The sequence below is a fragment of the Erinaceus europaeus genome, chromosome 18, assembly GCF_950295315.1.
Source record: "Erinaceus europaeus chromosome 18, mEriEur2.1, whole genome shotgun sequence".
Lineage (NCBI taxonomy): Eukaryota > Metazoa > Chordata > Mammalia > Eulipotyphla > Erinaceidae > Erinaceus > Erinaceus europaeus.
The window spans coordinates 70,985,106-71,003,416 of NC_080179.1; the positions used below are offsets into that span (position 1 = coordinate 70,985,106).

Sequence of the window (18,311 nt, forward strand, 5' to 3'; positions counted from 1 at the left end):
TTTGCTTTGGTGCAATACACCGCACCCAGGGGTATAGCAAGAAGAAAACCAGCATAACCACCCAGTCACCTGGCTTACCTGAGGGGCGGGAGTGTCTCCTAGTCTTGTAGGACCATGTAGAGATGCTCACCATTGAGAAAACAAGAGCCATCGAGCTAATATCCCTGCTTCCTGTTACCATGACACCAACACTCAATGCTGTCTAGGCTTCCACTCTCTGCATGTTTCCATGACACCAACACTCAATGCTGTCTAGGCTTCCACTCTCTGCATGTTACCATGACACCAACACTCAATGCTGTCTAGGCTTCCACTCTCTGCATGTTACCATGACACCAACACTCAATGCTGTCTAGGCTTCTACTCTCTGCATGTTACCATGACACCAACACTCAATGCTGTCTAGGCTTCCACTCTCTGCTTGTTACGAAGAGGTATTGATAAAACCTTCTCCCCTGAGCCCCACTTAAAAAATTTATTTATAAAAAGGAAACACTGACCAAAACCATAGGATAAGAGGAGTCCAACTCCACACAATTCCCACCACCAGAACTCCGTATCCCATCCCCTCCCCTGATCACGTCCCTGTTCTTTATCCTGAGGAAGATGGGTAAAACCTTCTTATCAAAGGCCTACCCCTCCACTCACAGTCCGTTCCCCACCCTTCTTGCCAACTCAGAACCTGTATTGTCCACTGCAAATCCCTCCTTTCCCACCAACCTCTCCCTCTTTTAGCACATCAACCTCAGCATGTACTAGTATCCTACCAGCTCCCTGCTAGAATGAAACCCTCTTTGGACCTCATGTCCTCCCTGGTCTAGAGTCTGGCTAGCATCAACATTATTTTTTCCTTTAATGGCTTACAGTACAGTTGTTGACACCTGGGTACAATTTCTCACTTCCTCGTGATGTGATAGGTGTCTACAAAAACTCTCACTCCCCGCCACACTTGAGGTCCTTTTCTACCATCGTGCACCAGGAGCACCAACATTCTTGAAGGCATAATCTCTCAGTGACAAATCTACTTCCCATTTCCCCTTCGCTCTCCATCCTATTTCTCTTGACTTCCCTCTCCACAACTCCAGACAATGGCACCAATACTTCCATGCGGCTGGCCGCCATGTTGCCAACCCAACATCCATTCCCAATTCCTCCTTTTAGGTTTAGACACCGCAATATTTGCCAAGGCTAACTGCTTCCTTCTTCTGGATACTCTTCTCTTTTGATGTACATGTACTTCTTTAACTTGGTTTCTTCCTTGATCTCAGGTCTCTCCCTTTCAATTTCCTTCTGTTTGGCTCTTTTTATTAAAAGAATATTTTAAATTTATTATTATTATTTTTTTTTATTAATTTGCCTCCAAGGTTATTGCTGGGGCTCAATACTTGCACTATGAATCTACTGGTCCTGAAAGCCATTTTTTTCCCATTTTGTTGCCTTTGTTGTTATTGCTATTGTTGTTGGATAGGACAGAGAGAAATGGAGAGAGGAGGGGAAGACAGAGAGGGGGAGAGAAAGACAGACACCTGCAGACCTACTTCACCACTTGTGAAGTGACTCCCCTGCAGGTGGGGAGCCAGAGGCTCAAACTGGGATCCTTACGCCGGTCCTTGCGTTTCGTACCATGTGCGCTTAACCTGCTGCGCTACCGCCCAGCCCTCCATGTATCATATCTTTAAGGAATCAAATTGCTCTGGTTTTGGTCCAGGGCTTTCTGTCTCCTTCTACCGTCCTTAGGTGACTTAATTCATTATCACACAAACTGAAGGGCTAAATTTATATCTCTGAACCAACCACTTCCTTTGAAGTCCAGATTTGGTTGTCTAAATTCCTATTTGATATCTCCTCTGAGATACCTATGTCTCAGCCTCCCGTACCATCTGTCCTCACCACTACTCTAATCACCCTAGCTGCTCAATTCATAACCTACGATGATCCTCTTAATCAGAGCTCCTCTACCTGCCTCACCACCAGCACTTTTCACTGAACTCCCATAATACATCTCAAATCGATTTCTCTCCTCAATTATACGGCAACACGCATGCTCAGCCTCACTGTTTTGTATCTAGATTTGTTCTAGATACAAAAATTTGTTCTCCCTGACTTCAAAATATCCTGCCCCAGTTCACTGCCTCCACAGCAATTGCAGTGACCCTGAATGAACAGAGGCTGAGAAATAGCTCACCTGGGTAGATAATGCCTGGTGTCCTGCATGATGCAGGCCAGGAATGTTTATTTATTTATTTACTTTTTAAAGATTTTATTTATTTATGAGAAAGACAGAAGGAGAAAGAAAGAACCAGACATCACTCTGGCACATGTGCTGCCGGGGATCAAACTCGGGACCTCATGCTTGAGAGTCCAAAGCTTTATCACCGTGCCACCTCCCGGACCACAGGAATGTTAATTTAAAAACCTCTCTCTTTCTCTTTTTTACTTAACCACAATCTTTATTATTTACTTATGGGTTGTCACAAATTATGACATGTTTTTCTTTTCTTTTTATTTACTTATTTATTCCCTTTTGTTGCGCTTGTTGTTTTATTGTTGTTGTAGTTATTGTTGTTGATGTCATTGCTGTTGGATAGGACAGAGAGAAATGGAGAGAGGAGGGGAAGACAGGAGGAGAGAAAGATAGACACCTGCAGACTGGCTTCACCGCCTGTGAAGCGACTCCCCTGCAGGTGGGGAGCCGGGGGCTCCTTGCGCTTTGTACCATGTGCGCTTAACTCGCTGCACTACCGCCCGACTCCCATGTTTTTCTTTTTTAAAAAATGTTTTATTTATCTATTTGGACAGAGAAAAATCCAGAGGGAAGGGGGAGATGAAAAGCAAGAGAGGCAGAGAGACACCTATAAATTTGCTTCACCACTCATGAAGCTTTTCCCCCTACAGGTGGAGGCTGGGGACTTGAACCTGGGTCCCTATGCACTATACCATGTGTGTTCAACCAGGTGTGGCACCACCTGACCCCTATCTCTCTGTTTTTCTATGCCAAAGTGCATCATGATGTTTCTAACAACCCAGTATTTGTTTGTTTGTTTATTATTGGGATAGAGATAGGCAGAGTAATAAAATGAAAGAGACGGCAGCTTCCTTCAATACAGTGGAGGGTCAGATGGCAACCTGTGCTGTGCACATGGCACAACGATACGCTATCCAGGCGAACTATTTCACCAGCCCGGCTATTACATTCTAATGCTGCATGGGCCTAGTCTATATGCAGCACCTCTGAGTATTTTTCCCACTCCATTTTTTTATTCTTTCTTTATTCCTTTTTAAAAAATATTTTTATTGGGGGAAATAGTGTCTCATAGTAAATGCAGTTGTTGGTACATATGTTAAATTTCTGAGTTTTCCTCAAAACACTCTCACCCTGAGTGAGAGTGTTCCTAGGTCTTTCTCTACTAGCGTGCACCAGTACCTAAAAGTCCCCTGCCCTGCCTCCCGCCCAAGTCCTTTACTTTGATGCATGGCATTTATTACTTTTATTATTTTTTTTAAGAGAGAGAGCAATAGAGAGAGGAGAGACATAACAGTACAACTTCCCAACTACATCTATAATTTTTGGAAAGAGAGAACAAGAGAATGAGAGAACGAGAGAATAAGAGAAAGGAAGAAAGAAATACACAGAGAGAAAGAGAAGAGAGAGAGAGTGAGAGAGAGAAAGAGAGAGAGAAGAGAGAAAAGGAAAAGTGGGGGCAGAAACGAAGAGATAGCAAAACGCCACCTCACTATCGATGGCATTTCCCCTGGACCACTTCTGGGTGCTCTGATGTGCTGTGCCAGGGGCTTGAACCCAGAGCCTGGCATACGGCAAGGCATGCGCTCTACCTGCTGTGCCACCTCCGAGGCCCCAGTAAGGTTTCTGATATTATTGTTCCACCTTCCGCGATGCTTCCTGGTACGGCTCAATCCCTTACACTTTCTGTTTCTTAGTATCAATGTGTTTTTTTCCTTCTTCTTAGTTTTAAGGGTTTTTTTTGTTTTGTTTTGTTTTGTTTTGTTTTTTGCCCCCAGGGTTAACACTGGGGCTTGGTACCTGCACTATGAACCCACTGCTCCCGGTGTTTATTTTTATTTTTAATATTTATTTATTTATTCCCTTTTGCTGTCCATGCTTTATTATTGTGGTTATTATTGTTATCGTCATCGATGTTGGATAGGACAGAATGGAGAGAGGAGGGGAAGACAGAGAGGGGGAAAGAAAGATAGACACCTGCAGACCTGCTTCACCGCCTGGGAAGCGACTCCCCTGCAGGTGGGGAGCCGGGGGCTCAAACCAGGATCCTTACGCCGGTCCTTGCGCTTTGCGCCACCTGCGCTTAACCCACTGCACTACCGCCCAACTCCCTTTTCTTTTTAATTGACAGAACAGAGCAATTGAGAGGGAGGGAAGGGAGAGAGAGGGAGAGAGAAAGATGGACACCTGCATCCTACTTCTTGGCTTGTGAAGCATCTCCTTGCAAGTGGGGATCAAGAGCTGGAACCCGGTCCCTATGTGTACTTCATCAGCTGTGCCACTGCCCAGTCCAGTGTCAACATTTTAGTGACGTCAGTCTCCACTGCTGATTCCAAGACCAAGGTCCACACTACCACCGCCTAAATGTGGCCTCTTTTTGTGTGTGCTGCCCGAGCTTCAGCTGAGGATTCGCGCTTGCACGATCCTACCATTCCCAGCAGTCTCTTGAATTTTTTTTTTTTTTTTTACCAACAGTTATTACACTCCTCCACTTCTTGTGAAGATTGCCCCCTGCAAGTGGGGACCAGAGGCTTGAACCTGGCTCCTTGTGCATGGCAGAGTGTGCACTCTTCCAGGAAAGATATCTCTCCCTTTAAAAAAATCATCCTATTTATCCTATTTATTTACTGGATAGCGACAGCCAGAAATCAAGAGGGAAGGGGGAAGCAGAGAGGGAGAGAGAGACAGAGAGACACCTGCAGCCCTGCTTCACCACTCGCAAAGCTTTTCCCCTGCAGATGGAGACCAGGGGTTCAAACCTGGATCCTTGCACATTGTAACGTGTGCGCTCAACCAGGTGTGCCACCACCTGGTCCCCAGCTATCTGCCGGTCCCCTATAATCAGAACTCCTGTAAATGGTACTTTTTAGGTACACAGCACACTATTCAGCTCATGTGTCCCTAAGCTGAATGCACAGACCTGTGGCTCTGTGATCACGCAGAGGTGACCGGAGAACTACAGGTCTGTCCCAAGTCCACCCAGCGATGACCGTGCGTCAACGTTTTACATGCGCGAGCATTCAAGCAACGATCTCATGCTTATAGATCTAGATGAGAAAGGATGGATTTAGAAGGCCAAGCAAATGTCATGAGGTCACACTCTGGGAGCTCCTCAGGACTCCTCTCTGTTCAATCTGGCTCAGAGATGATTGTCCGTCTCGGCCTTCATGGCAGCTAAAGGGACAAGAAGTGTCCGGCACGTACCTCTTTAATGTGCAGGAAGTCCTTGGCATCAAAGGAGATGGCTGTGCTCGGGACAGGCACATCCTCATCCAAGCCACCACAGTAGCTCACATTCGTCTTCACAGCAAACGCTACAGGTTTGGACTGGGGACAGAACCACGGCATAAGACAGAAGGAAGAAGACAGAAGGGCTGTCCACATTGGTGCGTTTAATAAGACAGTGAATAGTTCCAGGCACACGCATAGAAGTCACTTTCTGGGGCCAGGCGGTGGTGCGCCTGGTTAAGCGCACACCCTACAGTGCACAAGGACCTGGGTTCAAGCCCCTGGTCTCCACCTGCAGGGGGGGAATAAGCTTCACGAGTGGTGAAGCAGGGCTGCAGGTGTCTCTCTCTCTCTCCATCTCTATCTCTCCTTCCCCTCAATCTCTCTGTCTCTATCCAATAATAATTAAATAAGTAAATACAGTTGTTTTTTTATTTTTAAAAAGTCATTTTCCCCAGGTGATTCTCAAACATTCTCACAGTCCCAGGCAGTGATGAGAAACCTGCAGAGACGACTCTAAAAATGATTCACTTGTTCAACCATATCCATTTCTAGGCCTATATTCTTTTTTTTTTTTTTGCCTCCAGGGTTATTGCTGCTGGGGCTTGGTGCCTGCACTATGAATCCACTGCTCCTGGAGGCTATTTTTCCCATTTTGTTGCCCTTGTTGTGCTTGTTGAAGTTGTTATTGTTGTCATAGCTGTTGTTGGTGAGGGATAGGACAGAGAGAAATGGAGAGAGGAGGGGAAGACAGAGGGGGAGAGAAAGACAGACACCTGCAGACCTGCTTCACCGCTTGCGAAGCGACTCCCCTGCAGGTGGGGAGCCGGGGGCTCAAACCGGGATCCTTACGCCGGCCCTTGCACTTTGCGCCATGTGCACTTAACCCGCTGAGCTACTGCCCGACTCCTGCCTATATTCTTTTTAAAAATATTTATTTATTTTTGGATAGAAACAAAGAAACTGAGAGGGAAGGGGAGATAGAGAGTGAGAAAGAGAAACACCCGCAGCCCTGCTTCACCACTTGTGAAGTTAACTCCCTCTGCATATGGGGACCAGGGGCTTGAACCTGGGTCTTTGCATGCTGCTGCATATGCATGCTGCTAGACGAACCACCGCCTGGCCCCCTGGACCCACATTTGTATCCCCAAAAAACTGTGCCCTAAAGTACTGAGGAGCGATAGTTAAAATTTCTGCTTTCAGATGATCTCACCAATGAGTCCTGGAACCTTCCTTCTCCAGAGCCCTACTCCACAAGAGAAAGATAGAAACAGGCTGAGGATAAGGATAGACTTGCCAACACCCGTGTCTAGCAGAAAAGCAATAACAGAAATCAGAACTTCCACCTTCTGTACCCTATAAAGAAATTTTGTAGGGGGCCGGGTGGTGACACACCTGGTTGAGCGCACATGTTACAATGTACAAGGACCCAGGTTCAAGTCCCCAGTCCCCACCTGCAGGGGAAATTTTCACAAGTGGTGAAGCAGTGTTGCAGGTGTCTCTCTGTCTCTCTTCCTCTCTAGCCTCCCTTCCCTCTCAATTTCTGGCTGTCTCTATCCAATAAAGAAATAAAGATAATAAAAAATTTTTAAAAAAGAGAAATTTTGTCCATACTCCCAGTGGGTATATATTAGGCGAAGATGCCCAGAGGTCTCTGAACTCCAATTCTATCAAGAGGGGGAAGGAGAGAAAGGAAGGACACTCAGATCAGAAGTAGCAAGTGTGACATGGAAAGGAAGATACCTTAAAAAATATGGGGTGTATATATATATAATAGTCAAGCCGTATCTTCTGTGATCTCGGGAGAACTAACGCAGCTTCCAGTGGAGAGAATGGGGATATAGAACTCTGGTGGTGGTGGGAGGGAGAGTGGAATTGTACCCCTGTTATCTTATCATGTTTAAAATCGCTGATAATAAATAAACAATGTCTGCTTTAGCCTTAAGTCATAAAACTCAAAATGTGCACTGTAGGTTAAACAAAAAGGTGTGTGTGTGTGTGTGTGTGTGTGTGTGTGTGTGTGTGTGTGTGGTGTGTGTGTGTGTGTGTGTGTAAAGCAAATATAAATGGCAGAGTCTTGTATCGGAAAAGCTGTAGGATCTTACTGAGTTGAATATATTGAGCTGTCAGGACAAGCCTGGAAGGGGGAAGCTGCTCTCAATCACCTTTTCCCTACCCAACAGAAACTAGTTCTTTTTATTTATTACATGTAATATGTTGTATACATGTGTGTTTCTTTTGTTTCTCTCTCTTTCTCATCTTTCTTTTCCTGGAGCACTGCTCAACTCTGGCTTATTATGGTGGTACTGGGGATTGAACTAGGAACCTTGGAATCTCAGGCATGAAAGTCACTTGTATAACCAATATGTTGGTTCTTTTTATACAAATTGTTCCCCAGAACAACGTATACGTATGTTCCTGATGGTGCAGCCTGGCAGAGACTAAGGAAAACACCAACCGAGTGAGCCCTACTGCTATGGATGGTGGTTAACGCCAGTGACCACAAAACAGACTCTGAAAAAACAAAAGAGATTCAGAGCCCTTAGGATCCTGGGCTGCTCTGTGCCTAGCTCGTTTATTTGTGCTGGGAACATGGACAGGGAGCAATAAGTGAGGTAGGAGTGAGCGAGTCTCACTGTCGCCACTGCTCCAAATTTCCTTCTGTAGGGATCCAAGTAACTGGAGAACCTTCATTAACCTGCACCATTATCCTCTTACTGCAATTTTTTTTTCTGTCTCCAGGGTTATCACTGGGGCTCAGTGCCTGCACTATGAATCCACTAACTCCTGGAGGCCATCTTTTCTCCATTGTTGTTCTTATCGCAGCTGTTGTTGTTGTTGGATAGGACAGAGAGAAATTGAGAGAGAAGGGGAAGATAGAGAGGAGGGCGAGAAAGACAGACACCTGCAGACCTGCTTCACTGCTGGCGAAGCGACTTCCTTACAGGTGGGGAGCCAGGGGCTCGAACTGGGATCCTAGTGCTGGACACTACACTTGGCACTGTGTGTGCTTAACCCGGTGCTATACCAGCCTGCCCCACGATTTAGTTTTTATTTAATTTCTTCTGTAAGTTCACTTATTTAATTTGAAAAGACAGAGAGAAATTGAGATGAAAGGGGGATAGACAGACAGAGAGACACGTCATAGCACTGCTTTACCACTTGTGAAGCTTCTCTGTTGCAAGCTGGGGTGGGGGCTTGAACCCAGGTCCTTGTTCACAGTAATATGTTCACTTAACCAGGTATGTCACCACCTGACTCCTCTTCCTACTATTTTAAAGATTTGCCCATGAAAAACAAAAACAACAAATAAAAACAACAAACAAAGTCAGAAAAGGGAGACATTAAGTATATTGGAGCTTCAGACTATCTTCTAAAAATCAGAAGGATTGAATTAACATGTTTCAGAAGTCTGACACATAGGGCAGGGAGAGGCCAGTCGTGAATCCATTGTTTTCTATTCTGTAACTGTAACGTAAATAAAATTGCATTGGCCAAAAGGGGGTCGGCTTGCATCTAGGAAAAAAGTCCTCAAGACATGGAAAGCAAGATCTCAAACCACCCTTCTGGTTGTAAGAGTAAAAAAAAAAAAAAAAAAAAACCAACCAACATATTTTTAAAATGTGCCATATTTTGCATTGCCTTGTGAGGACAGAGATTCCTACAGGGGTCTCCTTTGGGGTGGGGGGTCTGCAGGTCTGCTCTGGAAATGCCCTGGAGTGTTTATCTTTGCCATAGTTCTCCCTGATATGGAAGATTCTGAATTTCACGCCACACTGAAGGTGGGAGAAAAAAAAAAGAGAGAGACAGAAAAAGAGTGAGAGAAGGGGGAGACCCACAGAACATGGAGGCTGGTGTCAGGGAGGACGGGGCTCAAAAGAACAGGCGGAAAAGCAGTTGCAGGTGTAGTCGAACACTCCTTCCAGCCCAGGGCATGACGAGCGAGCTTGACTCTGGCCTCACTTGAACCAAAGTATAGAGGGACAGCCAGAGTCCCAGAAAAATGACCCCAGGGAACAGCAGCACCCGGACTGAGCTGGTCTGGAAGCTCTGCGGTCTGCTGCCTCGCCAGGGCGCTTAGAAAGTGTGTGTTTCAGGGCATTCTCCGGAGGGGACCAGAGGCTGATAACCCACTGAGCCAGGGAACCCGAGTCGGGGGAGGGCCTCACCTTTGCCCTCTCCAGCTGGATGGCCGCCTGCTGCTCTCGCTCCTGCCTGATGGCTTCTCGGTCTTCTTCCAGAGAGACATCTGAGTCAGACGGCCTGCTCGTGTAGGAGTCCGCGGACCCCTGGAAAGAAAAACCCACGTTTAGATGGGGCCACAGGGAGCTTTGCAAAGTGCCACACCCACACCAGCGCCCAGGAGTGAGCGCTTTGCCCAAGGCAGAGATTCTGATGTGTGATACATTATGTCCTGCTGGGGAGTCGGGTGGTAGCGCAGCGGGTTAAGCGCACGTGGCGCAAAGAGCGAGGACCGGCATAAGGATCCCGGTTCGAGCCCCCGGCTCCCCACCTGCAGGGGAGTCGCTTCCCAGGCGGTGAAGCAGGTCTGCAGGTGTCTGTCTTTCTCTCCCCCTCTCTGTCTTCCCCTCCTCTCTCCATTTCTCTCTGTCCTATCCAACAACGACGGCATCAATAATAACAACAATAATAGCTACAACATTATGCCTTGCTGAAGCTATATGCCCAGACAGCAGAATAGTTATTTGAGTAATTTGAGAGATAGCAGTGCTGTGGGGGGAAACAGTTTGACTGGGTACCGGGAAGTAAAAAAGCCACAATGAACAATATGTGATACCCACTCTCAATTGTTCTCATTACAATTAAGTCACTTTTCCTTCCTTCCTTCCTTCCTTCCTTCCTTCCTTCCTTCCTTCCTTCCCTTCTCACTCTCTCTCCCACTCTTTCTTCCTTCCATAGCATTTTATTATTAGTTTTCAATTTTTAAAAAATATTTATTTATTCACTTTTGTTGCCCTATGTTTTATTGTTGTAGTTATTGTTGTTGTTATTGATGGTGCTGTTGTTGGATAGGACAGAGAGAAATGGAGAGAGGAGGGGAAGACAGAGAGGGGGAGAGAAAGACAGACACCTGCTGACCTGCATCACTGCCTGTGAAATGACTCTCCTGCAGGTGGGGGACTGGGGGCTCGAACCATCCATAGCATTTTATTGAGGAAATGCTGATTTACAGGACCACTGTTGTCACAAGGATGCTTTTCCATATTACTCCCCAAGGTCGGTGTCAGTACATTTCACCCTCCCTAAGCCTTTATTCATTTAAAGCCCCATTCTGTTCCTTCTTCTTTGTTCAGTCTAATGCTGAAAGAGAGTCAGACTATTACAAGAGCTGAAGTCTGCCTGTACCATGGTGTACCATGGGTTGCTGTGGAAATGTGCTACAATTTTAACACAACCAAGCAGAATCGTGCATTTGCTATATGGTTTTCCAATACCAACACCAACGGACTCTTTCTTTCATGGGTCCAGGTGGTGGTGCACCCAGTAGAGCACATGAGTTACCATAAAAAAGAACCCAGGTTCAATCCCCTGGTCCCTACCTGCAGAGAGGAAGCTTTATGAGCACTGGAGCAGTGCTGAAGATGTGTCTCCTCTCTCCCTCTCTCCCTATTTCTCAATCTCTGGGAGAAAGGAAGGAAAGAAGGAAGAAAGGAAGAAAGATAACTAGGAGCTCTTGATTCATTGTGCAGACACCAAGCCCCACTCTGGTGGCAGAAAGCGAAACAAAATAAAACAAAGTAAAGTCAAATAAAATGGAAAACAAAGTAAAGTCAAATAAAAGGGACCAGCACTGCCTCATAGCGTTCACGCCAGAAGAGATGAAAACAAGAATAGCTAGTGAGAAAGGACAAAATAAAACAAGTCACTAGAAGGGGGGCGGGGGGGAGAAGAAGGAGGAGGAGGAGGAGAAGAAAAGAAAAAGAAAACCCTGCAAGTTTGCCTTCTGGATCATATAGGAATACTATCTTTGTGATGTTCCTACAGTGGCATGAAAAGTTGATATTGAGTGAAATCAGTCAGAAACAGAAGGATGACTATGGGATGATCTCACTCTCAGGCAGAAGTTGAAAAACAAGATCAGAAGAGAAAACACAAGTAGAATCTGAACTGGAATTGGGGTATTGCACCAAAGTAAAAGACTCTGGGGTGGGTGGGTGGGGAGAATACACATGCAAGAAGGAGACAGAGGACCTAGTGGGGGTTGTACTGTTATATGGAAAACTGGGAAATGTTATGCATGTACAAACTATTGTATTTAGTGTCGAATGTAAAACATTAATTCCCCAATAAAGAAATTTTTTTAAAAAAATTGATATTTGCCAGTGATGTAGCTAGTTCTGCAGCTAGTGTATTTGACATGTTTCATAAACCATGCACAGGTTTTGAAAAGTACAGCTCTACTCACAGAGCTGTGAATTCGATACCCATTGCAAAATGGGATTTTATTTTATTTTTGCCACAAGGGTTATTGCTAGGGATTGGTGACTGCATGACAAATCCTCTGGTCCTGGCAGCCATTCCCCACCCCACCCCCTTTTCCCTTTTATTTTGAAGGACAGAGAGAAATTGAGAAGAGAGGGGGAGAAAGAGAGAGCTAGAGAGACACTTTCAGTAATTGCCTCACTGCTCCCGAAACCTCTCCAAGTTTTTAACATAGTAATGTGCCCTGAAGTTTTCTGATCCCTGAAGACTTCCTGATACTTGCTACTGGAAATCTTACTGATCGTTGCCTTTGCATCTACGTTTGCGAGATTTATTTGCTTCTTATTTGTCTACAAGGTCCATTCTTTCGACTGATATATATTATGTAGCTCTGTCCCATTAAGGCGAAGTCTAGATATTTCAGAGACCCCTGCTCACAGGCAGTAGATGGGTGAATTACCACAGCAGTCACCCATAAAGCTGAATGTCTGGCTGCTGCCCTGAGGGTCTGGAGACTGCATGGGATAACTGGCATAAACTCAATATCTCACGGCATCAAAAGAATGTACCTGACATAATATGACATTTGGAAAATGACAGTTTTAAGTACCCTTACTTACCCTGATGCTTTCTCCCTTGCTTAGAAATGTATTCTTTTTAAAAAAAATATTTATTTATTCATTTTCCTTTTTGTTGCCCTTGTTGTTTTATTTTTGTAGTTATTATTGTTGTTATTGATGTCATCATTGTTGGATTGGACAGAGAGAAATGGAGAGAGGAGGGGGAGACAGAGAGGGGGAGAGAAAGACAGACACCTGCAGACCTGCTTCACCGCCTGTGAAGCGACTCCCCTGTAGGTGGGGAGCCGGGGGTTCGAACTGGGATCCTTACGCTGGTCCTTGTGCTTTGAGCCACCTGCGCTTAACCCGCTGTGCTACCACCTGAATCCCAGAAATGTATTCTGATCTTTATATAACCACCTGTTGTTTTGTCTGAGCAATGTTATGTACTGCATAAGTTTTACAAATAATTACTCCTTGAAGCCTGTGATTGGGGGTGGAGCACAGACTTGACACTGTCCTAGCTGGGGATGTCACATGTGTGTGTTCCCATCTGACCTCTTCTGGTCAGCCGCATGGCGACTAGCTGTGGCTACTTTCTCTCCACCCTGGGACATGTCTAATCTCAGGGCCCTAACAACTGGCCTAGATTCTCTTCACCCATGCATTCCCCACAAATATGTGCACTTAAGTACGTGGGCCACCACCCAGCCCCCAAAATGGGACTTTAAGACTAGATGACTACTGAAACAAGTCTTAAGCAAGGTTTTCTAAACTCAGAAATGTTAGTGCTTGTGGGGTCTCTCAGTGGAGGTCATCCCCCTAGCTGGGGTGGAATTTCCCATTCTAGAAAATTTCCAGTAGGGAGTCTGGGAGTGGTGCATACATTAGCATGTATGAGGAGCCAGGTTCAAGATTTGGAACCCCACTGCAGGGGAGAAGCTTCACAGGTTGGTGGATCAGTGCTACAGGTGTCTCTTCACCTCTTTCTGTATCTGTCTCTATCCCTCTCTCCCTGTCTGTCTCTGTTTCTCACATGGCATAAAAAGGAAAAAAATATTAGCAGGGTATAGTAGCCTCATATGGGCATTGAGCCTCTACAGTAATACTAGTGGCAAGAAAGAAAGAAAGAAAGAAAGAGAAAGAGAAGGAAAGAAAAAAGAAAGAGAGAGAGAGGAAAGAAAGAAAAAGAGAAAAAGACAAGATAAATTCCAAAATGGATTTTTCCACAGGATTGAATGGAGTCAGTTCTAAGAAGGGACAGAAGGGCAGGGGGCAGGCAGGTGCCCCTGGCTAAGCAGACATAGCATAGAGTACAAGGACCTGTGCAAGGATCCCAGTTCAAGCCCCTGCTCCCCCACTTACAGGGAGTCACTTCACACGAGCCAAAGTAGGTCTGCAGGTGTCTATCTTTCTCTTTCCCTCTCTATGTCCCCCCTCGTCTCTCAATTTCTCTCTGTCCTATCCAATAAAATGGAAAAAGTGGCCACCAGGAGCAGTGGGTTTGTAGTGCAGGCACTGAAGCCCAGCAACAACTGTGGAGGCAAAAAAAAAAAAAAAAGGGGGGGGGAGGAAACAGCAGTACTGTCATGGGAAAAGATGCTTTGCATACTGATCTCACTGAACCCTTACAGCTCTGGGGAAGCTGGGATTCAAATTGGAGTAACTCAACCTTAGAAGCAGCAGTTTCAAATTCTACACTGAACCATACAGGATATTCAAAATATAAACTCTACAACCTAGCGCACAATTTTCACCCCTGTTCACTAGTACTACGTTTCTATACTGACTTTTTAAAAAAAAATAATGAACAAATTCTGGGGCTAGGTGGTGACACATCAAATTGAGCAGACATGTTACCATGCACAGGACCCAGGTCTGAGCCTCCCCCTTCCCGACCCACCCCCGCCCACAGGGGGAAAGCTTCAGGAGAAGTGAGCAGGTCTACAAGCGTCTACCTCTCTCCCACTCCCCTCTCAATTGCTCTCTGTCCTACCAGCCTTCCCAGGCACAAAGCATGTCCCTGTTTGCCAGCTTCCGGCATCACAATCACTTTACTGTCCAAACACCTCCAGGACAACCAGTCTAACACCTTAAAATGATCTCTTTCTCACACACTCTTTCTCACGAGGCTTGAGCCCGCCTATGCTGAGGCTTTAATCCGGGTCTTTGTGGACTGTAGTGTGTGTATTTAGCCAGGTGTGCTGCCCCCTGACCTTTCACAGTTTGTTTCTTAAAGCCTTTTTAAGTGAGGTCCCATGTAAACATATGTAAACATCCTTTTTCTAACAAAAAGAAAATGGATTCATAATGCTGGCACCGAGCCCCAGTGACAACCTTGGTCCAATAAAAATTAACTAGTTAGTAGAATCAGCAGGTTCTACAAACCCTTAAGCTCTATTTGTAATATATACACACAGTAGCAAATCTTGAAAATGTATCCATCTTATCTCACTACCTTGAGAGCACAGAAAACACTATATATCTTGCTAACAGCAAATGCATTCAAAATCATGCATTTAATGTGTCCGTTTGAAAAGTGCCATTTATGGGGGGAGAGAATTGTATTTGCTAAGTAAATTATAACCAATTTCTGTGCAAATGCTACTGGAGAAATAACTATACCTACAAAATGGACAAATACAGAGTGGTTTTATCGATGCACTTATTACTTTAACAAAAGCCATTTCTGAAATCCTTTAAAAGAGAGATGCACAAGCGACACAGGCTCCTATGCTAAATATGAAAAGACATGGACCCCACATCAGATCGATAGGGTTTACAGTCAACAATATTTATAAACTTTCCCCATATTTGGGAGTTTCTCTCTTCCTTGATCCAGCTTTCTAGTCCTACTCCTAATTCTGACACCATCTTCCCAAACGATACCTTTAGCCCACATGAATATTAGCTGTTGGTGCTGTATTCTTACCTTTAGGTTCCTGATTATTATACAATTTGTTCTGCTTTAAATTTAATGTGTTTCAGCCACCAAGTTGCAGATATTACTATGATGCCAACCTGATTTCCCTGGGAAAAAGACTTCACCAATGTGTCCTGGAACCCCACCTCTCCAGAACCCTACCCCACTAGGGAAAGACAGAAACAGGCTGAGGGAATGGATCGACCTGTCAATGTCCATGTCTAGTGGAGAAGCAATTACAGAAGCCAGACCTTACACCTTCTGCACCCCATAAAGATCTTTGGTCCATACTCCCAGAGGGATAAAGAATAGGAAAACTTCCAATGGAGGGGATAGGATACAGAACTCTGGTGGTGAGAATTGTTTGGAACTGTACCCCTCTTATTCCACAATCTTGTTGATCATTATAAATTACTAATAAAAGAGAGAGAAAGACATACACACCACACACACACACACACACACACAGAGAGGTGGAGGAGAGGGAGAGAGTGTTTCTTTCTTTCTTTTTTTTTTACTTATTTAATTTATTTGATAGAATTCAGAGAAATTGAGAGGGAGAGAGAGTTAGAGAGGGAGAGAAAGACTTGCAGCCCTGCTTCACCACTCATGAAGTTTTCCCCTGTGGGTGGGGGCCAGGGGCTTGAACCTGGGTCCTTGTGCACTATAATACGTGTACTTAACCAGGTGTGCCACTGCCCAGCCCCCAGAGAGAGTGTTTCTAAGGCCAGGGAGATAGCCTTATGGTTATACAAAGCCTTTCTGCTTGAGGTTCTAGGGTACCAGGTTAAATCTCCTGAAACACCATAAATTAGATCTGAGTAGTGCTCTGGTAAACAAATGCTTTTAGAGTGCATTTTCTGTCCAAATTTAGGTACACCAGCATAAAATCTAGATTGAAAGAGAAAAGAAAACAGTATTTCTAAAATGTATATGAAAACAGCTTTGAGGTACTCCCTAGGTGATGCTTAGCTGATGTGTGTGTGAGAAAGAGACCAGTTTAAGGTGTTAGACTGGTTGTCCTGGAGGTGTTTGGACAGTAAAGTGATTGTGATGCCGGAAGCTGGCAAACAGGGACATGCCTTGTGCCTGGACAGACTAATGATTAAAGTTCACAAGAAAGAAGGCATCTCCCCAAAGCTGTGAGTCAAACAGCTAAAACACACAGCCTACTGTTGACATTGGGAGATAGGTACTTTCCAGAAACCATCCTAGCGACTTTCCAAATCCTGGCATTTGATCATCTCTGCGCACACTGAAAGTCACTCAAGGATTCCTGCAAATAAGTCTGATTTTGAAATGTGTAGAGGATGGGAAAGAATCTCAAAAGTACTTAATAAACTCTACCATTGCCAAATATGTAAAAGCAGAAGCTTCTGTTCACTCCCATGAGTCTTAAGAACACTGGGAGAAGGGAAATAAGCACTATGACCTCCATTCTCATAACCACAATGCTGTATCATCACAATGTTTATCCTGTTGTTGGTCTCCTCCCCCACCCCCCAATGTCACCTGAATTTCTCTTACTTCTGTAAACCACTGCAGGAGAAAGCAGAGCTCTAGTCTCAAGAGACTGAATTTGTCTCATAGACAGCTTCTCCTGACTTCGCACAGTCTAGAAACTGGCTTCTTGTTTCCATTGATGTGTGTGTGTGTGTATGTGTGTGTGTGTGTGTGTGTGTGTGTGTGTGTGTGTGTGTGTGTGTGTGTGTGTGTGTGTGTTTTGTTTCAGTTGACTGAAAGAGAGTATGGCCTGCTTCAGAAGAGAAGCAAGGAAAGGAGCTCCATGATTTACAAAGGTGGAGAGAGAATAAGAGTACTGCAGAGAGACAAGAGGAGAGAGGCTGCCTGGTGCACACTGAGAGAAGACTGGGAAAGGCAGGTCTCAGAAGACTTGGTCAAATGGGAGAAGAAATCCAAAGTGCCAACAGACATATGAGAAAAATGCTCAAAGTAATTAATTATCAGATATGCAAGTAAAGACAACAAAGAGATAGTACTTTACTCCTGTGAGAATGTCATACATCAGAAAAGACAATAACAACAAATGTTGGCGAAGTTGTGGGAAAAAGGGAACCCTTATGCAATGCTGGTGGGAATGCAAATTGGCCCAACCCCTATGGAAAACAGTCTGGAGAATTCTCAGCAGGCTAGAAATGGACCTACTTCTATGACCCAGAAATTCCTCTTCTGGGGAAAAGGCCATAGGAAAAAAAAATACAACAACCTGAAGAGATCTATGTACACCTATGTTCATAGCAGCACAACTTGCAACAGTTCAAACTTGGAAGCATCTCAGGTGTCCATCAACAGCTGAGTGTCGAAGGAAGTTGCAGTACATATGGGCAGTGGAGTAAACTAACAAGTCATCTCTTTTGCCTCATCTTAGATGTAGCTTGAAAGAACCCTGTTAAATGAGATCAGCCAAAAAGAGAAAGGTGAATAGATGATCTCACTCATAGATGGAGCTTAAAGAACAAGGACAGGGGGAGTTGGGCGGTAGCACAGCGGGTTAAGTGCAAATGGCGCCAAGCACAAGGACCGGCTTAAGGATCCCGGTTCGAGCCCCTGGCTCCCTACCTGCAGGGGAGTCGCTTCACAGGCGGCGAAGTAGGTCTGCAGGTGTCTGTCTTTCTCTCCCTCTCTCTGTCTTCCCCTCCTCTCTCCATTTCTCTCTGTCCTATCCAACAACGACGACAACATCATCATCAACAATAACTACAACAATAAAAAAAACAAGGGCAACAAGAGGGAATAAATAAATATTAAAAAAAACAAGGACAGGGTGGGGGAGATAGCATGATGGTTATACAAGATATTCTTGGGGCCGGGTGGTGCCGCACCTGGTTGAGCGCACATGTTACAGTGCTCAAGGACCCGGGTTCAAGCCCCCGTTCCCACCTGCAGGGGGAAA

The 18,311-nt window shown here is 45.1% G+C and overlaps 1 protein-coding gene across 6 annotated transcripts in view; it reads right to left on the minus strand.

Moving 5' to 3' along the window:
• The window catches only part of CACNB4 (calcium voltage-gated channel auxiliary subunit beta 4), a 250,075-nt gene that overhangs the window by 68,817 nt on the left and 162,947 nt on the right, over positions 1 to 18,311 (minus strand). For 5 of the 6 annotated variants that reach the window (XM_060178142.1, XM_007527341.3, XM_060178143.1 and 2 more), the window contains 2 exons: positions 9,640 to 9,759; positions 5,447 to 5,569 (listed from right to left, as the gene is read on the minus strand). In XM_060178142.1, the coding sequence (XP_060034125.1) occupies positions 5,447 to 5,569; positions 9,640 to 9,759 (243 nt within the window). The remainder of the gene's footprint in view (positions 1 to 5,446; positions 5,570 to 9,639; positions 9,760 to 18,311) is intronic. The other variant, XM_060178146.1, reaches the window with a different exon arrangement.